Source organism: Podarcis bocagei, assembly GCF_964188305.1.
Source record: "Podarcis bocagei genome assembly, chromosome: 9".
Classification (NCBI taxonomy): domain Eukaryota; kingdom Metazoa; phylum Chordata; class Lepidosauria; order Squamata; family Lacertidae; genus Podarcis; species Podarcis bocagei.
Window position 1 is genome coordinate 73,539,714 of NC_138134.1, and position 19,539 is coordinate 73,559,252.

The 19,539-nt window shown below is 40.4% G+C and overlaps 1 protein-coding gene across 3 annotated transcripts in view; it reads right to left on the minus strand.

Annotated features, from left to right (window-relative positions):
- Window positions 1–19,539, minus strand: part of CTNNA2 (catenin alpha 2) — a 420,763-nt gene that overhangs the window by 368,344 nt on the left and 32,880 nt on the right. For all 3 annotated transcript variants that reach the window (XM_081207007.1, XM_081207009.1, XM_081207008.1), the window contains exon 4: window positions 18,855–19,058. In XM_081207007.1, coding sequence (XP_081063133.1) covers window positions 18,855–19,058 — 204 coding nt within the window. The remainder of the gene's footprint in view (window positions 1–18,854; window positions 19,059–19,539) is intronic.

Consider the following 19,539-nt stretch of genomic DNA (forward strand, 5'->3'; position numbering starts at 1 on the left):
CCAGCTCAAGTACCATGGTGTGAGTGTGGAGGTTGCAGAGAGGCATCCTTTCTGTACATGTGCCACTCTATGAACACTCATTTGCTAACTGGATTCTTCCGAATATATGTATTTTCCCCCCTTTCTTTTTTCCCAAGTGGAAAACAACAAATGTTTACTACCCAGACAGACATTTTGCCAAATAATCCATTTAAAGAGATGATTTACAGATACAAATGCTGGCCAGCACCAACCCCTTCTGCATGTAAAGCACTGCTTAGTTGCAATTCTTAACAGATAGATATTTTAACTTGACTAATGGAATACGGAGTTAATTCAGTGCTTTGAGTTTTACAGCCTTATTTAAATTTCAGTCATTTGAACATGTCTATGTAAAAGCTAAATGAAAGACAAAATGAGGTTATTAGGAAAAAGGTCATGTCTGCAATGAAAATTACATTTGGCACTGTTAAAAAAACATCATAAGCTTGTTAATAAGTGAGATAAATAGGCTAATGTTACTATCCTCTCAGAGTAAGCAGTAATTTATTTTTCCTTCTTTCAAGAAAGAAAAGAAAACCTTAATTCTCTGCTCAAATGGTCCCCTACCGGCATTGTGAAACTTAATTTGGTTTTGGTTTTGAAATACTATAGAGTAACCAACATGGGCTTGCCCATTTCCTGGGATTTCCAGTGTTCAAGGTAACATGATTACATTAGAACCACTGTTTGTTTCTACCTATCAATGCCAATCTCTCTCAGCTCTAGCATGACATCTCCTATCAATGATATATGGCATGGTCTTTAATACAATAGACTAAAAGTAACCAGGGGTTTCATTGCATTAATGTCTCTCTGTCTAATTCAACCTTATCTACTTCCGCTTAGCCTTAAAACCCAATTAAAACCTAATTTATCTGATCCCTGGATTCAGAATACTATTTGACAATGAATCTGACAGCCTTGCAGTAACTGCATTACTACACACTGTACCCTAAGGTATTTTGGACAGTGTTTTAAAAATCCAATCAGTGTCCATTTAAAAAGACAAAGAAATATATAGCTGAGGCTCTTTGTTTTCACATTGCAGAATAATTTGCCTGATCATAGTACCAAAATAATAACAATACAGTGGTACCTCAGGTTAAGTACTTAATTCATTCCGGAGGTCCGTTCTTAACCTGAAACTGTTCTTAACCTGAAGCACCACTTTAGCTAATGGGGCCTCCTGCTGCTGCCGCACCACCGGAGCACAATTTCTGTTCTCATCCTGAAGCAAAGTTCTTAACCCGAGGTACTATTTCTGGGTTAGCGGAGTCTGTAACCTGAAGCGTATGTAACCTGAAGCGTATGCAACTCGAGGTACCACTGTAATAAAATTAATGCTATTAAAAGATAAAGTCCTTAGCTCTCTACATCTCAACTGTGCTTGGATTTTGCATAGATTGACAACTGTGATGACTCCCTTGTGAGGCCATCTTACAATGCAGTCATGTATCTCCAGCAAGGGATACCCATTGTCCCTCGTAAGTAGTCTTAGGGAGGAACCAAATATAGCATGAAAGTGGAACAAATGCATATTTTTATTTATTTCACAACTTTTATAAACTGCTTGATTGTAATGAAAGCTCTAAGCAGAAACACTTTGTTACCCAATGTGCCAGCGAATGAGATAATACGTATGACGCTATGTACCGTTAATAGTACATGGCTTGGTTCCTTGATCTCTGTCTCTGTGGATGATGCTGAAGTTGATTAACGGCCTCAGGTTAGAAAGTTTAGAAAAGGCTACAGCATGAATGTGCGAGGCGCTAGCTTTTTCAAGTGAGAAAATATACAGTAAGATCTGGGTAAAACTTATCTGGGACTGATTTCATCTCAAGACCTATTGGTGTAACATACTTAAGGGCAGCTATTCTTATCATCTTTTTCTGTTCTATTTCATAGGGGGAGACGTTTCCCCCAGCAATAATACAAACTAGCTTACAAGCATTGCTAGTCAATAAACTCTGTGGACAAAAAATGAAACGCCCAAGCACACCACCTATTCAAGTCAGCACTTAATGACAGGCTTGCCGGCTTATTTTATAATTTACTGATTACATGGAACTATTATAACGAACCACATCTCACACTGCAATCATGTTGTGACTATATTGTCAGCTAACTAGGTGTCTCTCCTGTGATGTCTGCTTTTTTTACCTACATGGTAAAAGCACATTCAAAGTAAATGAAATGCAATCCTCTCTGCACCCCTAATTTTAGGATATCCAGCTGTCGGATTTAATATACTGGGATTCAGAATGTGATGACGATAGGTGTTAACTGGGAGCAAGAAATACAGAACTGGAGTTCATTCACAAAGTGATTCTGTTTTTATACTCTAAACAAAGGCAACAGGAAGCTTTGTCCCTGTAAAATTTATATATTGGTTAAGGACTGCATGAAGTACACTGTGATGAGCATATTACCTCAACTCCTGCTCATATATACCCATCACCTTCCAAAAGCAGCAGCTTGCTGCCAACAGATGCCCTGCCTCAACCACCAGTAAGTCCCCAAATCTTTTTAATACTTTTATGTTAAAATACCAGAAGTGGGGCTTCCTTCTGACCTTTTGTAGGACCATTTACATCGTTATTATATGCTGGAGAAACCGTCAGAATACAGTGCCTTGTTAAAGATCCTGTACCTCATAAAAATAAGCTCTGCATTTTGTTTATTATTATTAAATTTCATTTTTATTATAGCTGTACCACAGCAGAATACAGATCTTTCAATTATGCAGAAAAGTATTGTAGTGTGCAAGTATGCCATCTTCTGGCTGGCCAAGAAAGCACTTTATATAGTGTTTTTACAATCTGCTATAAGGGTTGTAAAGCTCTCACATTACAACCACTGCAAAAAACCGAACAACCCACAATTACAATACTGATTACAGCAAAGACATATGTATATCAAACATACATATATGACTTCATCTTTACATTCATGTAAGAAAGGTGATAGGTTCACAAAAGCAAGGCATCAATGGCAGATGGGGAGGGGATCACACACTCAAGAGCACCCAAAAGATAGAAAACTTATACATTCAAAAATGTGTGTATATCAAGGGAATGTTTACATTCCATACTGAAGACTGATGGGGGGTGGGAGATGGAAGGAACCCTTTATGCTGCAGTTCACCATCGTCGCAATGCATTGGCAACACCAACCTGTGCAAACACAATAGGCTCCCTTGTCATATATTTGTGCACAGGCATGCTTGTATGATATCCAAATGTCAACATCTGCTTTGGGAAAAAGGTGTTTCACTGCAGCTGTTATAATGTGCAGACCTGTCCTGTTTAACAATCCTACTGCGCCTACATTTGCAAAGCAATGAAATTCAGGAATATTAAGCTTTTGCATGTCAAAAGCAACAAAGAGATAGAGGGCAAGTCCTTTACTGCCTGTGCTCTCAAAGCAACCATAGAGTTGGAGGACGCCTTGTAGGCCATTTAGTGCAATCCCTTGCTTGACACAGGAAATCAACCCAGCTTCAGCTTGAAGCCCTCTGAGTATCTGCTTCCATTGTTGAACTGCTTGTTAAGACATTTCTCTCAATGCTCAACCTAAATCTACCCTCCTGTCGCTTAAGCCCATTTGTTCTTGCTCTGCCCTCTGGGGCAGCAGGGTCTTCTCTTCCCTAGACTAAATGTATTCAGTTCCTACAACCTTTCCTTGTGGCGCTTGTTTAACAGTTCTCTTACCATCTTTGTTGCCCTCCTCTGAACATGTTCCATTTAGTCCATTTAGTCCTAAAGTGTGGCAGTCAGAGCCAGACACAGTGCTACAGGTAACAGGAGATTAGTGAAGAAAATAGTGACACTACGGTTTCTTGTGATTAGAAACTAGGGTCTCGTTCATGTAGCCTAATATCATGCTTTGTGCATTCTGGCCCAGTTTCCCATTCTATCAAAATTGTTTTGAGTTGATTCCTATCTTTGGATGTTAGCTTATCCCTCTCACAATTGCAGCATCCACAAATTTCATAGGAATTCTCTCCACCCCTCTGAGTACAATTCCCCACCAGATGGTATTAGCACCTAGCCTGTGCTTAGCCAGTTCGCTAACTGAAATACCAGGGCTGACTTTGTCAAATACTTGAAATGTATAAACTGCCCCTCATCCCCAAAGTTCCTTCACACAGACTTTCCACTCTAAAAACACAGAGAGAAAGAGAGACAGAGAGTCAGGATATTTATTAAAGCTCTAGTTTGGCCTTTACATGCCTCAGGCTCATTCACAGACATCACCAGGGAAAGAAACAACATACAGGGAACAAGCTGCCTTGAGTTTCCATTGGGAAATAAATATTTCTGCAAAGCACAAGACTGTCAACTCCCTTCCATCGGAGGATATCTCAGGGTAAGCTTGGGTACAAGGCACTTCCTTGGAAACCTGACAACCCAGAAATGGAAAATGTAGCTGGACTTTAGAATGAAGAAAAGCAAGAAACATGTTGTGTAAGGCTGCTAGATCTTGGCACATTTTAGCCAAGTCTTTGAACAAGAAGAGAAGGTTGTGGAAGCCTTTGCACATTGTGGGGCCCGGTAGGACTTCCAAGAAATCAGAGTTGATGATTGCATACCTTCCAACAAGTTGAGTCCCAAAACTGGGATGCTCATCTTCCCATCAGTGCTCCTGCGCGAGATCATGGAGCCCAAAATATGCACTTTCTTCAGGGCCGTGCTCTTACAGCGCCCCAAAAACATGCGTTTTGAGCTGCCGCATGAGATCATGGCCCCAAATAAGCATTTTTCAGGGTGAAATATTGATGTGAAATTGTGCGAGATCATGGCTGCCATGCTCTCACAAGGGAAAATGAGATGTCCTGATTTTCAAGGAAATTTGCGGGTTATGTGATTAAGCCAGGAAGATTTCCTCAAGAAATAGGTTTCAGCTTAATAGGGTCCCTCCTAGATCCTGTTATACCCAGAAAATAGAGGGGTTAAAGCAAATTCCTGAGGCATATGTTGGCTATTTGCAGTTTGGTAGCGCTGCAGAGAGCTTGCTGGGGAGACCATGCATTAAAAAGGGACTCAAAAATAACTTAAACAAGGTTTTAATTGCAAAAACAAAAACTCCTTTTACACTAAATACATCAACAACAAACCTGACCCAACCACCAAACCATCCCCCAGGGTAATGGGAGAGCTAGGTGCTGCTCCTTATATACTACACCCAATACTATACCCAATTGCTGACACAGCTTAATCAATACAACTCAGCAGCACCTGCTATGTTTCACAGCTGTAAAGCTAGGTCTCGTTATTTTGCTCTGGCCCTTGCTCTGGCCCCTTAAAGACATACACATCTGGTGGAACAATGATGAACCTTTACATTTAAAGAAACCATTCAACAGCATATTCTCAAACCCCGCACAGCTCTAGAGTACAATCATTCATTGATCCCCCTTTCCCTGGTTAAGACATGGGGGGGGGGGGGTTTAAATCTGCTCAGACATTCAGTATAACTGATCCCTTAATTTCTTCAGCCTAACACTATAACATAAAAAGGCTCACTTTGCAAAGTTGATAATATAATTGTGTGTGTGTATAACTAACATCTTCTTACAGAAATTATACAGCCAAAAATTATCAACAGGGACACATCTATCTTATTTTACTCTGCTTTTACAGGTCTCTTCTAAAGCAGTGCCTGCAGTCAAAAGCAGAAAGCCAAGGATGATTTACAGTGACCCCAAACCAGCAAAGAAGCCAAGCATCTACTGAATTTTAAGTTAATGTTCAAGAACTTTGCTGAATTGAAGTCTGAAAAGTGGCAAGGAGTAAGCTCTCCCAAGAGCAGAGTCAAAAGAGAAGGCAAGACATTTAGGAAGAATTCTAAGGGAAGTTATTTCAACACCAGTGGAAATGTGCAAGGGGACCAGAAGTCTGTATGAGTCTTACTAATAAAGTCAATGTCCAAGAGCAGTTTGAGAGACAGAATGTTTGTTTGTGAGTTGAAAGAGGAGAAGAACATGGAAGGTAGTGAATGAGAGGAAAGGGTGTGCTGAAGCTGCTGATAGCTGAAAGTAAGTAGCTAACGTAGAAGCTTTAGATTAGGGGATGGTCTTTCCATTTTGCAGAATTGTGTGCCTTCAACCACAATATGTTTACTTGAGTTTCAACTAGCAGCTCCCTAGTGCTGTTTAAATTCTGCCCCCACCCCAAAAAGAGGCCTGAACTGCAGCACAAGACTTCTGTTCCATGCTGACTGGAGCCATCAATAGGAATACTTCTGTAAGATGCCAAGGATACGCCTTCCAATATTTTGGTACAGACTAGCCCTTACCCCATAACAGCTAAGTAAAGCAATTTAGTGCTCACACCATGATTGGAACCAGCAAGGAAGAAACTAAGAAACAAAGGTGTTGTAAATGCACAAAGGGAGAGGAGACAACCCAACAAGGACTACATGTTGTTATGAGTTTGTAGGGAGGGGTGTTGAAGTAGACTGTATGCAGAGACTCTTTTAATCCCTGGATCCAGCAAGTGTTAAAATCTAATCAAGGCTTCTAATTCTTGGAATAGCTGGGCTAGCCTCCTGGAGAGCTGTAAGAACCAAGGAAGGGGCTCTGTGGGAGATGGCAAGCCAGAGTTGAGAGCTGTGAGTTTTGGGCAGGGATGTGAGCTAGAAGCAAAGCAGAAAGCAAAGAGAGAGAGAGAGTCAGGCAGGATCTCTGCTTGAACCCAAGGCTGTGGCTATGGATTTGATGCTGTGAACCCCTCCATTGTAGGCTCAGGTTATATATATGTGCAAAGAAACCATATATCCTAAAGACACAACAGTTTCCCCTGTGCCTTATTTCCTAGAACCCCAAGAATCTTGCACCACAATATGTTCAGGGTCTCTTAGGAGCTATAGAACGTGGAGTGAATTTACCTGATTTCACCCCAGAGAATCCTGGAGGGCATAACCAGCTGGTACGATGAACAGCAGCATTCCAAGGGGCAAGGGGATATACTGTTACATTTTGCTGCAGATATCACTTGGATTTTTTTTTTTTTTACCTCTATCATGTCCAGTGTCTTTTTTTTTCTGAACTAAAAAGCCTCAAACACTGTAGATGTTTCCTCATATGGAAGATGCCCTAAGAACCTTGAAATTTGTCGGCTATTGTTTCCTGCAGCTTTCCCAGCTCTCTTTTGAGGCAACTGGGATGAGGAAACTGGGACTGTACACCACAATTGATGTAAAACCAAGTCTTATTTTCATTCCCAACCCCCAATAATCTGTAACATGGCATTTACATTTTCATGGAGCAAACTACAGTGACACCAATATCTCCTCCCTAATTAGTCATAGTCAGTTCTGATGTCGTTAATGTTGATTAATAATTTAGCCAACTTTGTATCTCACTGTCACCTATCCAGATAATTTAGGGATAACACTAGTACCAGACCTTAAATAGAGGATCCCATTGTCTGTTTCTCACCACATTATGAAAACTCTGCATATATGCTTCCATTATGCATCCTGTTCTTTAACTAGTTACTAATTCATAAGAGGACCCATCCAGCAGGATGCATAACATGGAGGGTAAGTCAGTTTCACAGTATGACAGACAAGCCATAATCTAAAGTACCCAAGAGCTGAAATGTAAGATCCTGAGTGGTACAAAAAATCAACTGTATTCATCTCACATGACCAAACGGGGCAAACTAGAGTATTATTTAAATATTGAGTACACTATCCAAATGTTGTTAATCTGGCCCCAAAAAGGAAAGAGAAGGTCTCAAGAGTAAAACAGAAAGCCATATGAGACGTTCAGGATGTCACACAGTGTTTGCTACCTACAGAGAATAAAGGGCACTGAATTCTAACTGAATTATATTATATACTGTACAGGTTGCAGTGGCACCTAGTGGAGGTATCAGAAACTGGAAGCCACAAATTATCTTACTGTTCTGCATTTGCAGTAAGAAAGATGCATACTAAAGCCGTTTTATGTATTGGCTTCAGCTGTTTTATTGCAATATGATGCACACTCAAAGCACACTTTCCCAAGCTCTGACAATAATGTAGTTTGCACAAGCACTCTCAGGGGTCTCTACATGAGCACACACAGACACACTTTGCAATGTTAAGTGTCTGTTTTTCATCAGGATGCAGAGATTATCTCAGCAGCTCAGAAAAACTGCATTTCCTTTGCACTGGTACTTTATGCCTGACACTTAAAAACAAAAACAACTCTATAGAGTGTAATATTTATATTTCACCTTTATACAAGTTCAAGACTACTCACAAAGACAGACCATAAAAACCTATTTTTTTAAAAAATACAGTAAGAATGCCATTTCTAATAAATTATTATAAAGTTAAATTTACCCTTAGGTTTTGTTCAAAGGAAAACTTAGGCTAAGCCACTATAGGAAGTTCAAGCAAGTGGTCTCTACTATATTTGCAAGGTTTTCCTTTGAATTCACAGGTAAAAAAAAAATGCCAATTATACCTGACATATTACTAAAAGTAGACTGCCTGCCCCTGGAGAGGGAACGATTACTTGTGGAAATCACAGCCTAAGCCAGATACAAGCCCCTTCCCCCAAAAATTGTTATCCAGGGTGAATTTCTAATAGCTGAGCCAATAAATATGAAATCCTTGTATGATTAAGTATGGGTGAATTCCCAACATCCTTATAGTAACTAGTGAAAGAGCTGTAAAACAATGCCATGCTTACACTGTGCGGCTGTAATCATTTTACCATTTTGTTAAATCTGGTTGTGGTCCTCCAGGTTACTTTTTGGCATTGTCCGTTGGTGCAATGAGAAAAGCATGTATTGCTATGAGATTTCAAAATATGCCCACAATATGGTTAGAGGGGAGAGACCTGTAAACTGCTGCTCGGTCCCTGCTCCTGCCAACCTAGCAGTTCGAAAGCACGTTAAAGTGCAAGTAGATAAATAGGTACTGCTTTGGCAGGAAGGTAAACGGCGTTTCCATGCACTGCTCTGGTTCACCAGAAGTGGCTTAGTCATGCTGGCCACATGATCTGGAAGCTGTACACCGGCTCCCTTGGCCAATAAAGTGAGATGAGCGCCGCAACCCCAGAGTCGGTCACGACTGGACCTAATGGTTAGGGGTCCCTTTACCTTTACCTTTAACCATGCACAAAACAGGGTACAATCTGCTGAGGCAGCAGCAGTGGAAGCCGCTTGGGTGCCTGGGGTGATGCACCCAGGGGCGGGGCGAGGGTGAGGCGAGCTGCCCATAGGGGTGTGGCGCACCGTGGGGCCTCCGGAGTCGGCTTGCCTTCTCCCATTCAGCCACCCTACAGCTGGGGGGGGGGGAGGCAGCGGGTAGATTGTTTGGGCAGTGCGGACCCTGCACGTACCAAAGTCACCACGTCTCTCCTGGGAGAGACACGTGGCTCGGGTGAACTGCAGACCCCACAGTGAGTGCCGCCCAATATTTAGTCACCCTCGTTAGTGGTGACACCCGGGGCAGCTTGCACCCACTACCCACCCCTTCCTCCGCCCCTGTGCTGAGGATCATCTACTTAAAAATGTATCAATCGCTCGCAGTCTTGTGATGGCCAGTGGTTTTCAGCTTATAAATCTGATTTTCAGCTTATAAATCTGATTCACTGACTGGCCTGTAGAGAGGGATTTGGAAGGACAAAAGCTGATTGGCTTTCCCACAGTATTTCTACTGGGCTGAAATGTACATACAGAAGAAACAATGGCAACGAAGCAGGGTAAGATTATGCATGAACAAATTGTAACGCAGGATGAACTAGTAGTCAAAGAGTTTTATGTTGTTACTGCTATTATTATTATTTTTAATCTAGTATAGTTATTGCCTAAATCTAAGATCAATGTTGTATCAAACTTTTATCCTTCAATAATGTCCTTCCCCACACATGTTCGCACAAGATTGTGATTGGTCAGTAAATTATCTGCTGCTGAAGTTATGGTCAAATAAGGAAGGCTGGGACCTTGGTGTAGCTTAAGTGTATTATTCTGAGATTTGAAAAGTTCCAGTCCTGGAAATACAGAGTTCTCAAAAAGCTGAGAACTAAAGTCCAAGATGGGCACCTTTAGGAAGCACGGCTGTTGTTGCTGCTGCTGCTGCTGCCACCTCGACCAAAACACAGAATGTCTCTCTGTTGAAAGAAATATGCTGCCTGTTTGAATATTAACTTAGAGAAAGCATCAGTCTATCCTCTGTGAATGGAAGATCTAGTTGAGCATTTCAACAGCATGCTAGAGGGAATGAGACCATTGAAGCAAAAAATTGCAACAAATTGTTTAGATGCCTTATTGGCAATCCTAGGGGTTCCACACTGCTACTCTGTTTTGACTTGTGCTTATTGGATGACGGCAACCTAGTACTCTGGACCTGAAAAATGAAGACATGCCAAGAGCAGGATAGTCAGAGTGCAAGCAATTCCCATTAAATAATGGAATCCAGAAATTGCTTGGAGGCTTCCGCCTGTACGAGTTTCTGAGCAGTCAGAGCAATGGCTTGTAAGGCCAAGATCTGATTACCAAGGAAAAGTGAAGCAAAACAAGTATTGAACTACTTTTGTAGTTTGTGTTTGAAAAACTACTTTTGTAGAGTGTGTGTGTGTGTGTGTGTGTGTGTTTGTGTGTGTGTGTGTGTGTACACTATCCACAATAGCTAGGGTTGCCATATTTCAGAAAGTGAGCTTTTATTTGAAAAAAATGCAAAAAAATGAGGTTTTAGAGCTATTTCCCCCCGAGAAATTGCCAAAATCGCCACTTCCGATATGGGTTGCCATCCATTCCGATTTTGCCTGAAATCTCAGAGATTTCTGCCCAGACACAGTTCCCAAGGACCAAATCCTCAGTATGTCTGGGAAATTCCGGACCAATGGCAACCCTAACAATAGCAGTTTCTCATCCTCAGTAACAGACAAATAGTCATTAGGAGGTTTGAGGTAAGGTGCTTTTCGTAAACAGATTTGTTTTATTTATCTCATAAAATTACATACTGCTTGATTGAGAAACCTCAAAGCAGTTTACAAAAGATGACACTCAGCTCTATTTCTCCATAACATCTAAGTCACAAGAGGCTGTGGGGGGCCTGGGCACAGTGCTGGGATGAATAAGGGAGAATATGCTGAATTTGAATTCTGGCAAGATGGAGGCACTGCAGTTCCTGTGTCCAAGAAGCTGCCCAGTTGCCTGTCCTGCATGTGGTTTTACTTCTCCCCTAAAGGAGCAGGTACAGTGGTGCCTCGCAAGACGAAATTAATTCCTTCTGTGAGGTTTTTCGTCTTGCGAATTTTTCGTCTTCCGAAGCACGGTTTCCCGGCTATTAACGGTTTTAAGAAAACGGAAACAAACTTGTAAGACGTTTTCGTCTTGCGAAGCAAGCCCATAGGGAAATTCGTCTTGCGAAGCAACTAAAAAAACGAAAAACTCTTTCGTCTTGCGAGTTTTTCGTCTTGCGAGGCATTCGTCTTGCGAGGTACCACTGTATCTAGTTTGGAGCTGTTTCTGGATCCAGTTTTATCACTGACTGCCTAGGTAGCTTCAGTGGCTAGAAGTGCCTTCTACAAGCTCCAGCTGGTATGACTTATTTATTTATTTATATATACATACATACATACATACATACATACCCTGCCCATCTAGCTGAGTTTCCCCAGCCACTCTAGGAGGCTCCCAACAGAATATTAAAAACACTATAAAACATCAAACATTAAAAACTTCCCTGAACAGGGCTGCCTTCAGATGTCTTCTAAAAGTCAGATAGTTGTTTATTTCTTTCACATAGGCCGTTCCACAGTGTGGGTGCCACTACTGAGAAGGTCCTCTGCCTGGTTCCCTGTAACCTCACTTCTTGCAGGGAGGGAACCGCCAGAAGGCCCTCGGAGCTGGACCTGAGTGTCTGGGCTGAACAATGGCAGCTGTTTCCATTTCTGGACAGGGGCAGCTTGACCACAGTAGTGCAGTCATAACTTCAAGACTGAATGACTGCCATGCACTCTATGTATGGATCTCCTTGTGCCTGGTCCAGAAACTGCAGGATCTCATTGTGCCTGGTCCAGAAACTGCAGTTAGTGCTAATTGCTGATAGGACTGAGACCCCGTCTGCCTGTAACAACCCTGATGTGTATTGGCCCCTGATTTGTTACTGGGCCAAGCTCAAGGTGTTACTATTAGTATACATAGTATATAAAGGCTTGGGACTAGTTTACAAAACAGATGGTTTGCCCTATATATGCCCACTTGACCACTTCAATCTGTGAAACTGGCACTTTTACAACTTTCACTTTTTATAACATTTGTTCTGCACCCACAAGGAATCAATTTTTTAATATGGAGACTCCTATACTCCAGAACATCCTACTCATTCACATTAAGCAGGGTGTTTTTTTTTAATGCATTCTTTTAGTGCTAACAAATTTCTGTTCAGGCAAGCCTATACTGACATGCAAAGTTGTCTTTTAATATGTATTTGAAGTTTCTAATATTTTGATTTTTTTACAAAACTTGTTTCTAACTCTGATTCTTATTGATGTAATTTATTGTGTATTTTATACTTTTTATAATCTTTGCTAATCACTTACAGGTTTTATTTACAATTAAGCATTTTTTGCTAAATAAATATACCGTAAATGAGTTTGATCACAAGCAATCAGGAGGCAAGGTTAATTCTTTCTGCAGCAAGGATATGAATGCCCTCAATATACAGGGAGGACAAACTAGAAAGTGTGATCAATGGCTTTGAAACAATCCATTTCATTACCTCTTCAAACAAAATTTAGTTTGACACACTTCTTCTAAGGATTCAGATGCTTTGACATTTGAGATGAAGATGAGATTTTATCACCAAATCCTTTTCTTCCAAGCAATAAAGTCTACTGTGTAAATGATGCTTGCAATTCACATCTCTGATCCAAACTCAGGGACAAAACTTCTTGGACTTATCAAAACTAGCTGAGTTAATAATGTTCAGATTGCTAGCATGTACATTTAATAGCCTGCATTTTCTCAATATTCCCTGAAAAGCCAGAAATACAAAACTGTGATCAGTTGATATATAGCCCTTTCTAGGCTACCATAACTAAATTAGGCAATCCTGGTGACTCAGCTAGCACCAATCACTGATGAGTGAGTTGGAGACGGCTATGGATATTTTGCTGTCTCATGAATGTAATTTACTGCTCACTATCTCCCAGATTAACCTTGTACAGTTCCAAGTCACCATTTGAAGGAGTACAAAAATTATTCTCCTTTCCTTTCAAGCATGAGGCTCAGCCAGAGATGTTAAATATGGGCTTGGGTAGTATCTTGTGAGTTCATAGATTTTCATTTCCCTGCGACCTTTTTCATTATAGTTTCGTTCTGCTTTCTAGAACAGCTGCCTCTAAGTGTTCAATAAAATATTTCATCTTTCATTTACCGTCAAGCCTACTTGACATAGTCTTATTTTGGGGTCCATGAAAACTATTTATTGTACTTCATGGAGCAAAACCACCGAATGCTTTATGATTTCTTTACCTTAGAAATATAAGATCTTTCAAACAGAATCAGATGGATAGACCATCTTGTTGAAATGGACTCTTCCTTGTCTGAATCCAACTTTCTCTCCTGCCCTGATGCTTCCTATCATAGAAAATTCAAATGGGACATTTCTGCTGTTTTTTCCCCACTGTAACTCTTTGGGTTTTCAATTTCAGTCTTTCTGGTTTGGTTATCATTCTCCACAGCCTTTCACTGCACTAAGTACAGCTTGTAATTATGCTAACTGCTTACAACAGCTGCCAGCTATCTTGTTCACTTTTTAAAACACATTGAGAATGATGTCACCCTATCCCAAGGATTCCTTGAGGCTAATGATTGAGCCAACCACTCGTTTAAACCAAGAAAATAAATAACCATTGATGTGCTATGTGATTGGATTGAACCAATTGACTTTAAATAATCCCAAATCTGTTTAGCCCCATTTCAACATCGCTTAGGGGTCTGACTCTCCATTCCACTGCTATGAGAGTTCTGCTAAGAACTTCTTTCTCTCTGACAATTCACTGGGCAGATTGGCAGGTTTGGTCAGCTGACAGTATAACTGAGAAAAACGCTCATGAATCATCTCAGAAAGTTTCCAGCAGGAGGTATTGTGAATGACAGGATATCAGTTGCTAATTTAGACACTGAGTTGGAGATAACTGGTGTTTCTGCATAGCAGGATTTGACACTGCTAGCAATCCTAAAAATGGCTCCTTCGTTTAAAAAGACAGGTACAAATACTATCTTTCAATTCTTGGAATATAATCTGAAAGATATACATCAGGCATAGGCAAACTCAGCCCTCCAGATGTTTTGGAACTACAACTCCCATCATCCCTGACCACTGGTCCTGTTAGCTAGGGATGATCGGAGTTGTAGTCCCAAAACTTCTGGAGGGCTGAGTTTGCCTATGCCTGATATATATTTTCATTCTCCTTCAGTGTTGGGCACATTTTAGAAACCTATGTGATTCAATGAATCACAATGTGTCTGTGATGGCAAAGTGACGGAGGATTGGCCCCACTGTTTGTATAAATTGTTCAGTCTACAAATATAGCACAAGCACATGTGCCGATTGGGTCACATTTTTTGTTCATCCCACAGAATACAGTGGTGCCCCGCAAGACGAAATTAATTCGTTCCGCAAGTTTTGTCGTCTAGCGAATTTTTCGTCTTGCGAATCACGAAATCCCATAGGAATGCATTGAAGATCAATTAATGTGTTCCTATGGTCAAAAAAAGTCCAAACAAAGCCAAATTTGGTACAACAACAGTTTATTAACTGCTCTTTAAAGTCACACATACTGTAAAGAGCAGTTCAAAAATTGAAGGGAAAATAAATTAACTTTATAAACAAAACATGTCTTTGTTTTTAGACAAAGGAAACAAAGCCGCGAGACGTTTTCGTCTTGCGAAGCAAGCCCACAGGGAAATTTCGTCTTGCGAGGCAAATCGAAAACGGAAAAACCTTTCGTCTAGCGAGTTTTTTGTCTTGCGAGGCATTCGTCTTGCGAGGTACCACTGTATTCTGTTTTCACTGGTGAGCAGAAATATTAAATTAAGCACTATGGTTGTCTGTTCTACATTCTTCGTAACAAAACTGAACCAAAAGGTTCTTCACCACATTTATTTGTTTATTTAATCAAATTTATATGCCTGCTTACCTGAACCAAAGACCTCTAAGCGGTTTTTAAAAAGCAATCCAAAATATTGATTAAAAAGATTGACATGATTATATTGACAGTCAAGCACACCAGCCTTGTTAAATATCTGTGCTTCATGAAACAACATATTAAAGAACATTTCTAACTATTGGACATGGTTTACCGGTCTTCACAAATAAAAGGTCCAGCTGTGTGAACTACAACTTCTCATGACAGATCTACAGGGCCAGTTCCTCTGTGGCTCATCATTGCTAGTTCAACTCAGTGTGGATAATATCACAACTGTGGGGCAAAACCCACAGCCCCCCTCCAAATCACTTTACATCTTTAAGGCACAGTTTTAATATGGCTATAGAAAATACACATGTAGATGTATACAGGGGGGAAAATCAACTTTAAGAATTTCTCCAAGCGCAGCTTCAGAAAATAAAAGCAAAGTTTCATAAGAAGGGGCAAATGTCTTCTGCTATCACAAAGAAGTTTTCACATTTAAAAAAAACAGGCACTGCTAGTAAGGGAAGACAACCATCCATCAGCCATGAACCATCTAAGGGAAAGACCTTTTAGAGCTTCCACCAAAAAGCAGTAATTCCATAAGACAAGACTTTATATTCAGCAATGCCAAAGCAATATATTTCACATCATCATAATCACCTGTTCTTTAACTCTCTCACTTTATAGCTCTCACCTCGAGATAAACCTGCATCCACCTTTTATTGTCAATTGTACTCAAACATCTTAACTGTCACCTGATAAAATACAGCAAGCCATTTCTATCTGGGAAGGAGAGATTCTTTGAAGTCAGTGCCATTTGACTGAGTAGTAAAAGTGATCTGATGCATTAAAACAAAGTTGCCTTTGCTACACATAAAATAAAGCAATGGGGATTTTGTTTTTATGCTGCACATTTATGGATTTTCTTAAGAGGGATACAATAAATAACTCAATATTTCTCGAACCTTTACATCTCAAAGGAGGTAGGGTGAAGAATAGATAATGCTCAATTTGCAGTGCACTTTATTACTGCTAGATTAAACAATTCATTTTGATAAGCACAGTCCACAACTGAAAAGCATAGGTTCTCACCCACACCGACACCCCAGTTTAGGACATGCAATGGCAAATTACCGGTACATGAAATTGTCAAGAAAAAATGGCTTTGGAACATTGATGCCTATGCAGCCTTCTGAAAAGATATTCTATAGTATTATCCATGGTTTACTTAAAGTATAAAATGCTCTGTTATTCAGAAATATACAACTCTTGACAACAAACAAAGAAGTTATTCTGCAACATACCAAATGCTAAGTGACTGGTGGTGGTTTTTTATGTTGTACATTTCAGAAACAGAAATAGTAGAGCAAACCATTTGCCAAACAGCCATTAATGGTTCAAATCTAGAAATATCTTGCTGTGATGTGCCATTTAACGGAAAGACTACCCCCAATATTGCAAAGTGCAACATTCCCTGAATAATATAAAGTATTGTATATTTTGCTAGGAAAGATTGTGGTTCATATGCCTGGAAATTCAAATCACTGTATTTAATAGATTTCAAATATTTCACTGAGTGCACTTGCCATAATGATAGAGATTACTCAGCACCTCCAGGGAACTCACACAAGTCACACTCATTTAATAGCTCCAATTAGACTGTTAGCAAACAGCTATCCTTCCTTTACGGTTTCACTTCCTCCCACACACATTCCCACATTTGTCATAACAGTTAATAATGGAGGAAATTATGCTTCTAACTAATAAATGGAACTGGTGTGTGTGTGTGTGTGTGTGTGTGTGTGTGTGTGTGTGTGTGTGTAAGAAACATAAGGTAACTGTTTAAGGCTCCACCTGATTTGCACATTTTCCTGCTGAGAACATATCTAGCAGAATCTACCCATTTTGTAGCAGAATTTGAGCTTTTTAGAAATATAAGTGCAAGATCAAAAACATTTGCAGATATTTTGTCAGAATTGTGTGTTGTCATGAGAATATACCCAGTCCCCTTTCGCGAGATGATAAAATGTTAGAAAACAAATGTATTGCTATGGTAAATTTGTTTCTTAAACTTATTTTTTAAAATGCAAAAAGACGGTGAGCATCCAAAACAAAGGGGATAACTTAAGATGCTTATGAAATGTGGGTTTTATTCTTTAGAAACAGCTGGACATGTTTTGGCCTGCTGTGACTAAAGGTGTTCCTTAGGGGCTGTTTAAAAGATAATACATCATACATAAGCAGGTGCTTTGAGATGGTAATTTCAGTCATCTGTTAATGTGGATAAGTAAAACAATTAACAGAGATCGGTGCAGGCTTTTTTCCATAGGCACATATGCAATTTGTATATAATCAGTTCAATTTGTTTGCTGAATAATTACCTAATGCATTTTCAGCCACAGAAGAAGATATTTAATAACAGGCCAAAACATAGGCTATTTTTAAAAAGGAAAAGAAAAGAAAATCCTTCTTAACTGACTCTTATGCTGAGGTTCTCAGAGCTTTATACATGATTTGCATGTTAAAAGGTAAAGGTAAAGGGGCCCCTGACCTTAGGTCCAGTCGTGACCGACTCTGGGGTTGTGGCGCTCATCTCGCGTTTTTGGCCGAGGGAGCCGGCGTACAGCTTGTGGCCAGCATGACTAAGCTGCTTCTAGCGAACCAGAGCAGCGCACGGAAATGCCGTTTACCTTCCCGCCGGAGCGGTACCTCTTTATCTACTTGCACTTTGATGTGCTTTCGAACTGCTAGGTTGGCAGGAGCAGGGACCGAGCAACGGGAGCTCACCCCATTGCGGGGATTAGAACCACCAACCTTCAGATCGGCAAGTCCTAGGCTCTGTGGTTTAACCCACAGCGCCACCCGCGTCCCACCGATTTGCATGTTAGGAAAACATTATTTAAGAAACAGATAAAAGTTCCTGGAAGCTTTAAAGAGGGTTCCAGAATTTTCTTTAGTGTGTAGGAGTGGGACCCTAGGCTTGATTGGTGTCGGCTGGAGGTGCAAATAAAGGGAGGAACTTGCAGGCTGCAATTTCCACATGAGCAAAGCGCACGCGCGCGCACACACACACACACACACACACACACAAACTATTAGCATATACACTGACAACAAGGCTGGAAGTAAGACAATGTGTGCTGCTGATACTATGAGTTTTGCTGTGTCAGGATTGTTAATTACTGGACTGAGATTATACCGTGCTGGAGAGATAAAGAAGGAATTTAAATAGTTTGTATATAATAGTAACAGAAATGCTTGTGCAACCATTCAAGCCATAAAGAAGCTCTTCACTGTGAATTTGAGTATGACTCCTGTTCTTGTCCTCTGCCTCTGGGGAAAACTCTACTACAAACAATAAGAAGTGGTTATACCGAAGTGCCACCACACATGCAGAGTAGCGCAGCGGAAGTGTGTTGGAGGTAACCTCTAATATTGCAGTAATCCGAGCATTATTTCGGGTCGAACCACCACAGATGAACCTTGTGTGCCTTTACATCATTCCTCGAAGGATGGTCTCGCAAAACTTCAAAATGCGGAATTCTTTCCGTTACTTAAACTGATTGCCTAGGTTGTGAGTGGTCAGGACTCTTAGGATCTAGCACAGCATATACACCTTTAACCATGTCTATGGAACCATTTAACAATCAGAGAGGAAGAAGAAATCAAAAAGCAGAATGTCACTTACATTATTCATGTATTCACTAAGCAAGTCCTGGAGGGCTTGTCGTACAGCATTGCACTCAGCTACAATTCTCTCCCGGCGGTCATCACGAGTACAGGAGGAGTCTGCCATGAGCGCTGCACCGCTGATAATGCTCTCCAACCTCTCTTCAAGAGATGGTCGAAATCGGGCTTCACTGAACGTCATGGGGTCTAAAATGATCTTGTTCTGAAAATAAAAAAAACACCAGCTATTATTTGAGGAACTCATGCCAAAACAGCTGGTCCTGAAAGAATGCATATAATTGTTTCAAATTTCAAAATTAAAGTTCAACATATATCTGGTGAAGGAAAGCATTGCAAATGCTTAAAGCATAAAAATGTAACCTTCAAAGGAAAACAAGTGATTAGAAGTGTATTTCCCCCCTTAATCGTCCTTTTTGAAATGTAGCAAACATTGGCTGCATCTGCATTTGTTAAGTCACGATATGCATATGCAGGTCAAACATATATACCGACCCTTTGTGGCTGCTTTGTTCCTCTTTGCTGAAACACCAAAAAAAGGCAGGGTTTCCCGTTACATGCCAATCAGGAAACCATGGTTAATTGCTTCAAAATAAGTCACAATATAATGACATAGTTTAAAGTTGCCTTCATATTGTGGCTTTTTTGGAACACATTTGGCATCGTTTTGGGGTTTGCACATAAGA